Here is a 13587-nt window from a genome sequence, read left to right as displayed (position 1 = left end):
GAACTCAACAACCTCAAGATCAAGAGTCGTGTGCTATACCAACTGAGCCAACCAGATGCCCTCACCATTTTTTTATTTAAAAAAATATTTTTTGCCCAGCATCTTCTTTAATCTTGCAGTGAGAGCCAAGGACTCAAGGTCAAGAGTCTCAATGTGAGAACAAAGCTCTCTCAGGCACGTGAACCCCCCACCCACCCCATTCCTCTAAGCCAGGGCTTGAGCTGGAAGCTCAAGCAGCCCCTACTGATAACCAGCAAGAAAATGAAGACCTCATCTTTGCAAGGTCAAGCAGTTGGAAGCAGATCCTTCCCCAGTTGAGCCTCTGATGAGATGGCAGCTCTGGCTGACACCTGGATTAGCTCAGTGAGACCCTGGAGCAGAGGACCCAGCTAAACCATCTCTAGAAACCATGAGATAATAAGTTTTAAGCCACAAAGTCTGTGGTAATTTATTCTGTAGCAATAGAAAACTATTACAAATACAATGTTTACTAAAGGATACAGTAATAAAAATGACTAACTGGAAGCCTATTATTAAAACTCAACAGGCTAAGGGGAGCGCCTGGCTGACTCAGTCCGTTAAGTGGCTGCCTTTGGCTCGGGGTGTGATCTCAGTTCTGGAATCGAGCCCCCTGCTCAGCAGCGAGTCTGCTCCCTCTGCCCCTCCCCCATTCATTCTCTCTCTCTCTCTCTCTCTCTCTCAAATAAAACCTTATTTAAAAAACAACACAAAAAACCAGGGGAGTCTGGGTGGCTCAGTTGGTTGGGCGTTTACTCTTGATTTCGGCTCAGGTCATGATCAAGATTGAGCCCATGTTGGGCTCCAAGCTCAGCGGGGAGCTTGCTTCTCAACCTCTCCCTCTGCCCCCCACCCCCCGCTTCTGCTCTCTCTCACTCTGTCTTTCAAATAAATAAATTGTTAAAAAATAAACTCAAAAGCAAAAAATAAATAAATAAATAAAATAAACTCAAAAGCAATTGCATCAATTGCCTATAAGCAGACCAACAAAAAGATTTTGGACTATTTTGGAGGATTATTTTATCACTGATACTGCTTAGAATTTGTCAGTGCATGGTATAATAAACACTGGACCAACTTTTGGCCAGTTTTATTTATTTATATTTTAAATTCTCTACAGACAGTGCACCCCCTTTTTGCCTGTACTCCTTTTGCCTTTCGGCACATCACTAGTTGGAAAACAGACAATAAATAAAATGAGTAAATTATATACAATGTTGAAAGGCAATATTATGGATAAAACATAGAGCCAGGTACGGGGCATGGGACTGACAATATGAGGGAGGTAGGGTGTTCAGACAAGACCCCACTGCGCAGGTGACATTTGAGGGAGATGAAGGAATGAGCCCTGCTGATACCACTCTCAAGGAAGAGCTTCCCTGACAGAAAGAACTATTAGGGCAAAGGTTTTGAGAAGGTAGAGGCTACTTTGAGACAACAGGCTTGAGCAATGGAAACCTGATCCAGGCAAAAGGGCCCACAGCGACCCCCTGGCTGAATCCAGACAGCCCCAGCAGGCGACCCACCTCAAAATAGCCACAGGCCTTAACTGACCAATGGCCCTATGTACAACACCTTCCTGCTTTAAGTACTGGCCCCCAGCCCCTGCTCAGTGGGAGTCGGCTTCTCCCTCTCCCTCTGCACCCACCATGTGCTAAAATAAAGTTAAAAAAATAAAATAAAGTTAAAAAAATAAATAAAGTCAAAAAAATAAATAAAATAAATAAAATGAAATACAGCCCCCACCCACTGCCTCCTTGAAGATGGCCTCTTCTCTGCTGTCCTGACTGCCTCTCCCTTGCGGTGTACTCATTAAACGATTTCCTTTGTTCTGCCTTGGGTGAATCCTCTCACCTCCTGTGCCACCGGCCCCCACCCCACCTGATTATAGCCCCACATTTGCCCCCCCCCCCCCCCCGATCCAGCTGAGAGAGATACCACAGGCTTGGCAGAGCTTTGAATGCCCTCAGGACGATGGGGAGCTATGGACAGTTGTTGTTTTGAATATAACAACTTTTGGGATATAAGCCACATACCATACAATTTACCCTTTTAAAATGTACAGTTGGGGGTGCCTGGGTGGCTCAGTCGTTAAGCGTCTGCCTTCGGCTCAGGTCATGATCCCAGGGTCCTGGGATCGAGCCCCGCATTGGGCTCCCTGCTCGGCGGGAAGCCCGCTTCTCCCTCTCCCACTCCCCCTGCTTGTGTTCCCTCTCTCGCTGTGTCTCCGTCAAATAAACAAAATCTTAAAAATAAACAAACAAATATAAACAAATAAATAAAACGTACATTTCAATGTTTTTTTTTTAAGATTTTATTTATTTATTTGAGAGAGCGAGAATGAGAGAGAGAGCACATGAGAGGGGGGAGGGTCAGAGGGAGAAGCGGACTCCCTGCTGAGCAGGGAGCCCGATGCGGGACTCGATCCCGGGACTCCAGGATCATGACCTGAGCTGAAGGCAGTCACTTAACCAACTGAGCCACCCAGGCGCCCTACATTTCAATGGTTTTTAGGGTGGTTTTTTGTTTGTTTGTTTGTTTTTGGTATATTAATGAAGTTATGCCACCATCACACTACAATTTAGAAAATTGCATCATCCTCAGAAGAAACCCTGTACTGGCCAGCAAGTCACTCCCTTTCCCCAGAATTCTCTCAGTGCCAGGCAACCACTAATCTATTTTCTGTCTATGGATTTACCTATTCTGGACATTTCATATAAGTAGAATCATACAGCGTGTGGCCTTTTGAGTTTGGCCTCTCTCACTTAGCGTGTTTTCAAGGTTCATCTCTGGTGTAGCATGTGTCAGTACTTAATTTCTTTTTATTGCCAAATACCAGTCCCTTGTATGGACTTACCACATTCTATGTATCCAATAATCAGTTGATGCGCTGTGTTGTTTCCACCTTTTGGCTAATATGAACAACGCTGCGACAATGCTGTGAACATTCACGTACAAGTTTTTGTGTGAACATATGCTTTCAGTTCTCTAGTGTAGTCCTAGGAGTAGAATTGCTGAGTCATATGGTAACTCTAAGTTTAACCTTTTGAGGAACTGCCAGACTGTTTTCCAAAGTGCCTGCACCATTTTACATTCCCAACATCAATGTATGAAGGTTCTGATTTCTCCACAGCCTTGCCAACACTTGGTATTTTTCATTTAAAAGAAATTATAGCCACCTGGGGCACCTGGCTGGAAGAGCCTGTGACTGTTGATCTGGGGGGTCATGAGTTCAAGCTCCATATTGGGTGTACAGCTTTACTATAGAAAATAAATAAACATTAAAGAAGAAATAAATTAAAGCCATCCTACTGGGTATGAAGTGGTATCTCCTTATGGTTTTGATTTGCATTTTCCTGATAATTAACATGTTGAGCATCTTTTCAAATGCTTACTGGTCTTTGTATATCTTTTTTATTTATTTTATTTTTAAAAAATATTTTATTTATTTATTTGAGAGAGAAAGAGAGTGAGTGAGAGAGAGAATGCACACGAGCCAGGGGAGGAGCAGAGAAGCAGACCCCTGCTGAGCAAGGAGCCTGATGCAGGACTTGATCCCAGGACCCTGAGATCATGACCTGAGCAGAAGGCAGACACTTAACCGACTGAGCCACCCAGGTGCCCTGTATATCTTTTTTAGAGAAATGTTTATTCAGAGCCTTTGTCCATTTTTTCATTAGGTTATTTGTCTTATTATTATTATTGAGTTCCACCACTTCTTTATTTTAATTACAAGTACCTTATTGGGGGTGCCTGGGTGGCTCGGTCAGTTGGGTGCCCAACTCCTGGTTTCAGCTCCAGTTGTGGTCTTGGGGTCATGGGATTGAGCCCTGAGTGGGCCTCTGCACTCCGTGCAGAGTCTGCCTGGGATTCTCTCTCTGCCTCTCTTTCTGCCCCTCCCCCACACACTCTCTCTCTCAAATAAATAAATAGGGGTACCTGGGTGGCTCAGTCGATAAAGCGTCTGCCTTCAGCTGGGATCGAACCCCACGTCGGGCTCCCTGCTTAGCAGGGGAGTCTTCTTCTCCCTCTCCCTCTGCCCCTGTTCATGTGCTCCCTCTCTCACTCTCTCTCAAATAAATAAATAAAATCTTTAAAAAATTTCAAAAATCAATAAATAAAATCTAAAAAAAAACCAACAACAACTTATCAAATATATGATTTGCAATTCTTTCTCCATTCTGTGGGTTGTCTCTTCACTTTCTTAATGATGGCCTCTGAAAAACAAAACTTTTTTTTTTAAGTAAGCTCTATGCCCAACATGGGGCTCGAACTCACGACCCCGAGATCAAGGGATGCAAGCTCCACAGACTGAGCCAGCCAGGCATCCCTGAAACACAAAACTTTTTAATTTCAGTGAAGTCCAATTTAGCTATTTTTCTCTTGTTGCTTCCGCTTTTGATGTCATATCTAAGAAACCATTGCCTACTTATGGATAGTTTTAAACAGGGATGGGACATGGCCAAATTTAAGTTTTAAAGTATCGTTCTTGCTGCTTGTAATTAGAAGTGGTAAGACTGGTGAAGTAAGGGACTTCTGTGATTACCCTTGCTAAAATTGCAACCCCTCCCTCACTTCATTTCTCCTTCCTGCTTCATATTTCATATCATATTCTGGGGCGCCTGGGTGGCTCAGTTGTTAAGCGTCTGCCTTCTGCTCAGGTCATGATCCCAGGGTCCTGGGACTGAGCCTCACGTTGTGCTCCCTGCTCAGCGGGAAGCTTGCTTCTCCCTCTCCCACTCCCCCTGCTTGTGGTCCCTCTCTTGCTATGTCTCTCTCTTTCAAATAAATGAATAAATTCTTTAAAAAAAAAAAAAAAAACTTATCGGGGCACCTGGGTGGCTCAGTCGTTAAGCGTCTGCCTTCAGCTCAGGTCATGATCCCAGGACCCTGGGATCGAGCCCTGCATCGGGCTCCCTGCTCCGCGCTCCCTGCTCCGCGGGAAGCCAGCTTCTCCCTCTCCCACTCCCCCTGCTTGTGTTCCCTCTCTCACTGTGTCTCTCTCTGTCAAATAAATAAATAAAATCTTTAAATAAATAAATAACTTATCATAGTCTAATAAGCTGTGTAATAGTGCTTATTATTGACTGTTTCCAGCACAAAAATGTCAACTCCCTGAGGACGGGACTTGTTTGTTCACTGCTCTATCTCTAGTGCCTAGAACAGTGCTTGGTGTGTGTGCGTGTGGCGCGCACCCGAGGTAGATAGATAGATAGATAGACAGATAGATAGATAGATAGATGCGTTATTGAGATTTTCAGAAAGCTGAAAGGATTGAAGAGAGCAGGTGCCGTCTCCCCCTGCTGAGGTCACTAAGAAACCCATGGGGAAGGGAGTCAGGGAGTCAGGGAGGAGGGGCCTGGTAATACCAGAGGGAGAGAGGACAGTCTGGATGCTATCCTGCTTGAGGAGTCTGATATGAGAGACAGAGGCTAACAGATGTCATGATGTCAAACGAATACATATTTGTTGAATAGAGTGAGTGAATAAATGAACGAAAGGCTGCATGGATGAGTGAATAAATGAAAGAATGAATAAATGTTGTACTGTGAGTTCTCTGGCTGAATCTTCCCTTGTAGAGAAAGGCGGCACGGGGGCTCCTGCACTGTCCCTTGCAGCCACCAGGGGGCGCAGGCAGGCCCGGTCCCCAGGAGCCTGTCCCGGGACCCCGCCCCCCGGGATCCAGGTCCCGGGAGCCCCAGCCGCCCGGCCCCGGCCTGAGACTCCCGGACCGCGCGCACACCTGGACTGGGCACGGCTGCGGGCTTTATGCGGTGCAGCGACCAGTCCCTGAGCTGCCGGCGGGGAAACTGAGGCCCGGGCGACCGGGGCGGAGCTGGCCCCGGGGAGAGCCCGAGCCTCCGCCCCCGGCCGGCCCCGCCCCGGCCCGTAAGAGGCCCCCTAGGCGCCGGGCGAAGCCGCACAGCGCGGCGCTGGGGGCCGGGGCCAGGACCGCGATGGCAGCTCAGCGTCTGGGCAAGCGGGTGCTGAGCAAGCTGCAGTCTCCGTCGCGGGCTCGCGGCCCGGGGGGCAGCCCCCGGGGGCTGCAGAAACGACACGCGCGTGTCACCGTCAAGTACGACCGGCGGGAGCTGCAGCGGCGGCTAGACGTGGAGAAGTGGATCGACGGGCGCTTGGAGGAGCTGTACCGCGGCAGGGTGAGGCAGGGAGGGGTACGGGGGCGAAAGGGGGTAGGGATCTCGGAGCGACAGACCCCGGGCCCGGACACCCTACGCCCTTGGGGGTCTCTGGTTGTTGTGCTGGCCTCGGTCACACAAGAGAGCGCACGCCCCGGGACCAGGCATGCATGGCGCTTGCTGTCTTCTCTCTACGGCTCTCTGCTTGTGGACCCAGAAACACACTTGGGTCTCCAGAGATGGTTGTGCATAGTGGTTGAGCATATGGGGGGTTGGCGAGGAGGCAAAGTTGGGGAGCCAGAGCGGCCATATCTGGAGAGAGGTTGGGGGAGGGGGATGTCTTAAAGCCAAACTTAGATAGGAGACCCAGAGACGCCCAGCAAAGAAAGCAACAGCATTCACAGACGTGCACAGCGACAAGTTAGCGCCCCTGACAGACTCTCAGGGACACAGGCTGTGGTCCCCTACAGATCAGCACCCACAGACACAATAGCACAGGCCACAGCCCAACGCAGACACCCCGCACAGCTACACCCACACAAAAGGACTCCAGTTACAGCTGCTCAGAGACCTGCAATGGAGCAGTGTGCACAGCGATCGAGCTACCCCTCCCCTGGGACCCGGAATGTTTCGAGTAACAGCCATCGGTTGCCTCCTAAAAGCAAAAGCAAGAACCACATGCAAACAGTGACAGGTGCTACAGCCGCTCACAGACGGAAAGCGGCAGAAATTACAGCTGCACGCAGACAGAAAACCGCATGCTGTAGGTACACACAGGGCTGGAGCGACAGCCTCCAATGGGACGCACAGGCTACAGACACACATTTCACACCTTCCTCTTGAGTCTCCGCTTGAAGTCACACTGCACCACACACGAAACACAATCCCAGGGACGTGGTGGTTGTGTCGGCGGACAGACAGCATGCACAGCTCGAAGGTGACACAAGGCATGGCCCCTCACGGCCACACAAGGTCCCACTGTTGTCAGGCACACAGGGAAGCTCCTATAGGTAGACAGAGTAACCCGGGGGCCATCCGTAGGTGGCATCCTCTAAGGTCACCCTCCGATGGTGGGCATTACAGTGGCTGTGACACACGACAGTGAGACAAACACAGCTAAACCAGAGCCACACGCCTCACAGTCATGGGACCATAGCCGCCACCCCCCCGCCCCCGTGCAGTCCACGCCCATGACACCCCATACCTCTGCACACTCATGCCGGCCCTGGCCCCTTGGCCTCGGCCTCTGGCTCACACACACAGCCTCGTGCAGGCGTGTGACCCACCTACAGACTATCCAGGCCTTTGCTGACCTCCCCTTCTCCGCACACAAACCGGCACACAAACCCGGGACCACCTAGCCCTGAGGCCCACAGTGAAGTCAGAAGGGCTTTGGGTGGGGGAGGAAAAAAGTCTGTAGCCTCAGGGATCTCTTGCTTTGACAGCTGGATTCAGTCCCCCCCAGGGCTAGTGAGCCAGCTTGCGTTTGGCTTTTTGCCCCAACAGGCTATCTGAGGAATCCCCCTCTGGGTCGCTCAAAGTTGGGCTCCGCGGCTCATCCCACCCACCCACTCTGGGGGCCGTTGGTGGTCATCTCTCTGGACTGACCAGGGTGCACTCTTGGCCCTGGCGGCTGGCCTCAGCCCTACCCTCCCTTCCGGTCCTCTTAGGCAAGGGGCCTCCCCCAGCCCGCTCTGGCCAGCCTGCGCCCCTCCCCCACACCTAGTGCTTAGACTTTTCCTTGAAAGGGCAGAGCCAGCCCCTCTCCTGAATCCCAGAATCTGACATTCCAATACTCGACCAGGCCTGTTCCCCTCTTGGGAACTGGGGACCAGGCCTGTTCCCCTCTTGGGAACTGGGGCCAAGGAGAGAGACCTGTGCCAGCCCCAGGGCTCTCGAGGCTCTGGGGCCGCCCGGCATCTGAGCTGGTACAGGCCCCTGGGCCTCTGTCAACCCATCTGTCACCCCTCCCCCCAACACCCAGATGTCCCGCCTTGGCGGTGCTGTCCCTGACTGCCACATTGTTGCTCCAGAACCTGCCAGCTGGGCCCTGGGGCCGGTGGGGCTTCTCCAGAGGCCTGGACAAAGGCGAGGGAGGGACGGGCACGCGACCCTGACCACCCCTCCCTCCCGCCTTAGGAGGCAGACATGCCTGATGAGGTCAACATTGACGAATTGTTGGAATTAGAGAGCGAAGACGACAGAAGCCGGAAAATCCAGGTAGGTGAAAGGGAGAGCTGCCCTCCCCCACCTAGCACCTTCCTGAAAATCCCAACAATAGTCCACATGTTTACTGAGCACTTACTATGTGCCGGGCACTGTTTCAGTTGCTTTCCACTTAACTCATTTAATCCTCACAAATCCTGTGAAGGGTGTATGGTCTCCATCTTCCAGATGAGGAAAATGATTTAATCACTGGCCCCGGGTCACAGCTCAGAAGGAGCAGAGCTGGTGTCCTTGCTGTTAGGAAACACTGTGTGACCTTCTGGCCCTCTCTGGACTCTAATCCTGGTGCAGAGTTTCTTGACTCACACCCCCAACCCCACCCCACCCCACCCCACCCCGTTGCTCTATAAGACCCTCGGGCCATGTTCTTCCCTGGCAACCAGATGGGAAGTCCACCCTGGAGCCTGATTTCCTTTTGTCTTGTTGCCTTGGAGCTTTGTTGGGAAAGAGAAGGGGTTGGAGGGGCCGCGGGGATGGTTATTTACTCTTTTCTTTTTTTGTGGGGGCCGGGGGGGGCGTTTAGGGACTCCTGAAGTCGTGCAGGAACCCCACAGAGGTGAGTGTTCCCTCCCTGCTCTGGGCCCCTGCAACCTGGTGGAGAAGGGGGTCCCTGGGGAGGAGGGAAGATGCTGCCTGGCCCAGGGGTGGCAGAGGGAGCTCTGGGGAGCCCTCTGAGTCTCTCAGCCCTTTCCTCGGCTCCAGTGGTGTCTTTGTCTCCCTCACCCCGCTTGCCTCTCCCCATCTGCCGCTGGGGCCTGTGATCTCCTCCCCACGGAGACACTCCCCATCTGTGTCCGGCTTCTGCTGGTGCCTCTGCCGCCCTCTCCTTTGGGCGGCCAGTCCTGGGGCTCAGCCTCACCCCTCCACTCGGTCCCCTCCAGCTGCTTCTGCCGCCCTGGGATTCCCTTCCCCACCTCTACCCCCCCATCCCTCCAGGCCCTGAGCGGCCCAACCCCTCCCACTTCCTTCCCTGCTTTAAAAGGGAAAAATATGTTTCTCCAGCTCTGGGCTGCCCGAGGGACAAACGTCATTGTGTGTCTGCCCCTGGAGCTAAGGCCTCTGTCCCTGGGGACCTTCCTGTGATCCCTTGGCCTGAGAAATACCTTGATGTCTCTATGGCTGTCTCTTTCTCTGTCCTTTTGTCTCTCCCTGTCTCTCCCTCTGCATCTCTGCGTCTCTGTCTTGGTCCCAGTTTCTGGGTCTCTGTCTCCCTCCCTGTCTGTGGCTCTGTCTCTCCCTGTCTCTCTGTTTCCTTCGCTCTGTCTCTCTCCCGGTCTTTAGCTGTACCCCCCCCCTCTTTCCCCAGCTCTGCCTTTCGACCCCCCTCCCCAACTACCTACAGGCCCTCTCACTGTCCGGGAGGGGAGGCGGAGCATGTAGGGGCAGCCGCGCCCCTTCCCGTGTTCTCAGGACCCCTGCCCCGTCCTCAGGACTTCGTTCAGGAGCTGCTGGGGAAGCTACGAGGCCTCCACAAGCAGCCCGGCGTCCACCCGCCAAGCCCCTCCGGGGACCGCAGCCTGAGCCCCCTCCAGGACCCAGCCCGGACCGCGCCACCCTGACCTTCTTGCCTCCGTGGCCCCCTCTCTTCTCCCCTACCCTCCACACCGTCCTGGCTTGTTTGTGAGTTGTATGTAATGGTTCTGTAACAATATGGTGTGCCTGTTTTTCCTCTCCCTGATTACCGTGGGTTTCCCTGAGCTCCCCCCACACACCTCCGTCTGTCCTGCTGCATCTCCCCCGGTCCTGGCACCCGCAGCCCGCCCGACAGATGGAGAATCGTTCGCCAGCCAGAGAGCATGAGAACAGGCCCTGCTGACCTTGCCCCCCTCCCCTTCTGGAACTCGGCTTGTCCTCACTTCCCCCGCAGCCTTGGCCCAGTGCAAGCCAGCAGGGCCCCAGTGGTTGTCATTCAGGGCTCCTGTGGGAATGATGGCCTGTGGTCCTTGTACCACGGGAGATGCACAAAACCAAATGTGCCCAATATCACCACCACACATCGTGAACAAACCAGGAGGGCTTCCTGAAGAAAGTGACACTGAGGCAAGGCTTTGAAGGATGCATAGGAGTTTATATGAAATGGGTACCCATATCTGAACCTTGTGAGTAGAGGGATTGACATTGAGGCTAAGGCAGGGAAGATACCAGATATCGGTGGAGCCATCCACCCATCAGCGTCGGCAAGTCCCCTAGAGCTGGATCAGGGAGGCCGCTGGGCTGGGCGCTAGGGAGGCCTGAAGGGCATCAGAAGTGGGTGGCAGCTATTCACCCCAAACTGTGGAATTATTTCAGTATTTTTTTAAAAAGATTTTATTTACCTGACAGAGCACAAGTAGACAGAGCAGTGGGCAGAGGGAGAGGGAGAAGCAGGCTCCCCGTTGAGCAGAGAGCCTGAGGCAGGGGGGTGGGGGGGGGTGGGGGTGGGGTACTTGATCCCAAGACCTTGAGATCATGACCTGAGCCAAAGGCAGATGCTTAACCGACTGAGCCACCCAGGCGCCCCAGGGTTTCAGCATTTTATCAGCAGGTCTAGTTGTAGCAGCGGTCCTGCCTATGTATGGCCAGGAGATTGGGTGGGGGGCAGAGCTAGGGCATCCCCCCCCCCCAACCAGGACAAAGCACTTATCAAATCATCCCTCTACTGACTGACGTGGAGCCCTGGCCTCATCCGTACCCTGTGCCACCCAGCAGCCCGGCCAGGATCAGGCACCCATCGCAGGGGGTGTGAGCTCCAGTCCGGCAGGAGGGGAAGATACCACCGAAGGAGAAGAGGAATGCAGAAACCCCTTGCCTGTCCAGCCCTGCGGATGGCTTTGTTCTCCCCGCGCATGCAGACCTCAGGCTTCCAGGGTCCCCTTCCCTCCCCCCAGACGTACAGAGAGCAAATGTGTGGAGGATGGACATAGCCCTCTCGGCCTCCAATCACCTGCGCGCATCTCCCAGAACATCCTCCTGGGCCTGGGGACCTCAGAACCTGTTTTTGGTTCCTCATTCTGTGGAGGTGACTGTGTGCTCAAACCCAGGTCCTAAAGTCCTGGGTATGCCGCGTGTTGAGCTTCTCAGTTTCCTCATCTGGAAAATGGGGACTCCACAAATGAGGAAACTGAGGCCCAGTTTAGTGCTATCACTTACCCAAAGTCACACACCTGGGAAGTGGCACTGGGCTTCAATCCCAGGCATATGATTCCGGAGCCCAGCTACTGAACTCCTACACTACAGTGCTCCTGTAAACCATAGCGGTGATTGCTATACGTTAGTGTCAGGAAGGCCGGGTGGGGGGGCGGCAGTGGCGGTGGGTGGTAACTAATTCATACTAAAATGTTAGTGACTGCTCACACTGCTGAGATAGCTTATCCAAAAGGCCATACAACTTGACTGAGAACAAGGCTACAACAAAAGCATTGGGAAGCAGCATACCATAGTGGGTAAGAGCCTGGACTCTGGAGTTCTTGCCTGGATTCAAATGCCATCTGTCTCCCTCCCTGGTTGTGTCGTCTTGAACACGTCCCTTAACCTTCCTATGCCTCCGTTTCCACATCTGTGAAATGAAGAGGATTAGAACAGTATCTACCCCCCGCGTTGTCGTGAGGTTTTAAATGTATACAGATCAGGGCCCCTGGGTGGCTCAGTCGTTTAGCGTCTGCCTTTGGCTCAGGTCATGGTCCCGGGGTCCTGGGATCGAGGCCCACATCGGGCTCGCTGCTCAGCGGGGAGCCTGCTTCTCCCTCTCCCTCTGCTCGTGCTCTCCCTCTCTGTCTCAAATAAATAGAATCTTAAAATTTTTTTTAAATAATAAATGTACAGATCATAGACTAGTGCCAGGCACGTAATAAGCATCGTTATCAACCTTAACCATCCTAGGGAGGAGCTAGACCATTAGCTCCTCCAGCCATCATCCCTGGCCAGCAAAGATGTGCCTTGGGAACACTGATTTTCGGGCCCTCTGATGTGGCAAAGCTCCAAAGGACACAGTGTACCCGACCTGCCACCCTTGCATTGTGGCCCCCCACTTGCCCGGTCACCAGGCTCCTTGCCTCCCAGGGTCTGTGCTATTTCCCACTCGGCAGCCACAAGGCATCTTTCCCTCACTCTTACTTCGTCTACATCCACTCCGTTCCCTCTTCTTCCTTCCTCCAATTCATCATTTTAAAACATGAATTTCTTGGTATTGTTCTAGGGTTTTTTCTTTGAGATTTTATTTATTTGAGAGAGAGAGAGCGCAAGCAGGGGGAGCTGCAGAGGGAGAGGGAGAAGCAGGCTCCCCACTGAGCAGGGAGCCCAACGTGGGGCTTGATCCCCGGACGACCCTGGGATCGTGCCCTGAGCTGAAGGCAGACGCTTAACTCACTGAACCACTCAGGTGCGGGAGAGAGAACATCTTAAGCAGACCCCGCCCTGAGTGCAGAGCCCAGTGGGGGGCTCATCCCAGACCCCGCGATCACCACCTGAGCCAAAACCAAGAGCCCGACTCCCAACCGACCGTGCGGCCCAGGCGCCCCAGCCCTGATACAATGTTAGTTTATTTTATTGTCTATCCACACTCCCCGACTTTCGGCATATTAGCTCCTTTCTTGCCTTGAGCATGGCTCCGCTAACATCCAGAACAGCGCCCGGCGCACACTAGGTGCTTGGCCCAAACAATGCCCCCTGGTGGCCACATTCTCTCCACCCACAGTAAGTCTCCTCCTACCTAAGTGAGGCCTCAGCGCCCCCTCGTGGCTATATGAGTTGGTTTTAAACTGCACCCCAGAGGTTAGTTACGCCGGAGGCGGGAGGGTTGTCAGCGGGTTTTTAATTAAAGAGCAGGCTCCAGAGGCATCTGCTGTAAGGCACTCATCCATCTCTGATCAACACTAAGGGCTTTGCTAATTAGGATGATAAATATTTGAAATGGCCTTTCATCAATGATGTGACTGGTATTCACAATTGAGGCAGGAGGGCTCTTAGCAAAGAGATTATCATGGTTGATATAAGATCAACCTACACAAATCAGTATCATCTCAGTAACACTGTAATAACCAACTAAAACATAACTTTAGGGGTGCCTGGCTGGCTTAGTCGGTAGAGCGTGCAAATCTTGACCTCAGCGAGTTCGAGCCCCATATTGGGCATAGAGATTACTTTTAAAAAGATTAAAATAAGTAAAAAATTAAAATAAACTAAAACGTAAAATGTCAATAAAGGATACAGAAGGTAATCTGAAAAAAAC

General features: G+C 52.4%; 1 protein-coding gene across 1 annotated transcript; it reads left to right on the top strand.

The window, feature by feature from the left end:
* Nucleotides 1-5789: 5789 nt before the first annotated feature.
* PPP1R14A (protein phosphatase 1 regulatory inhibitor subunit 14A) lies at nt 5790-10769 on the top strand. The gene is made up of 4 exons (XM_027619135.1): nt 5790-6176; nt 8295-8375; nt 8905-8937; nt 9812-10769. The coding sequence occupies exons 1-4, from the start codon at nt 5976-5978 to the stop codon at nt 9938-9940; spliced, it is 444 nt and encodes a 147-aa protein (XP_027474936.1). The 5' UTR covers nt 5790-5975; the 3' UTR covers nt 9941-10769.
* Nucleotides 10770-13587: the final 2818 nt, after the last annotated feature.

This window comes from Zalophus californianus, chromosome 17 (genome assembly GCF_009762305.2).
Source record: "Zalophus californianus isolate mZalCal1 chromosome 17, mZalCal1.pri.v2, whole genome shotgun sequence".
Taxonomy (NCBI): domain Eukaryota; kingdom Metazoa; phylum Chordata; class Mammalia; order Carnivora; family Otariidae; genus Zalophus; species Zalophus californianus.
This window is presented reverse-complemented; position numbering and strand designations above follow the sequence as displayed.

Excerpts from the sequence above, each read along its gene's own strand:
- PPP1R14A (XM_027619135.1), top strand. The coding sequence starts at position 5,976 with ATGGCAGCTCAGCGTCTGGGCAAGCGGGTGCTGAGCAAGCTGCAGTCT. Across the intron at positions 8,376-8,904 it reads ACAGAAGCCGGAAAATCCAG|GGACTCCTGAAGTCGTGCAG; the intron begins GTAGGTGAAAGG and ends GGGGGCGTTTAG. Across the intron at positions 8,938-9,811 it reads CGTGCAGGAACCCCACAGAG|GACTTCGTTCAGGAGCTGCT; the intron begins GTGAGTGTTCCC and ends CCCCGTCCTCAG.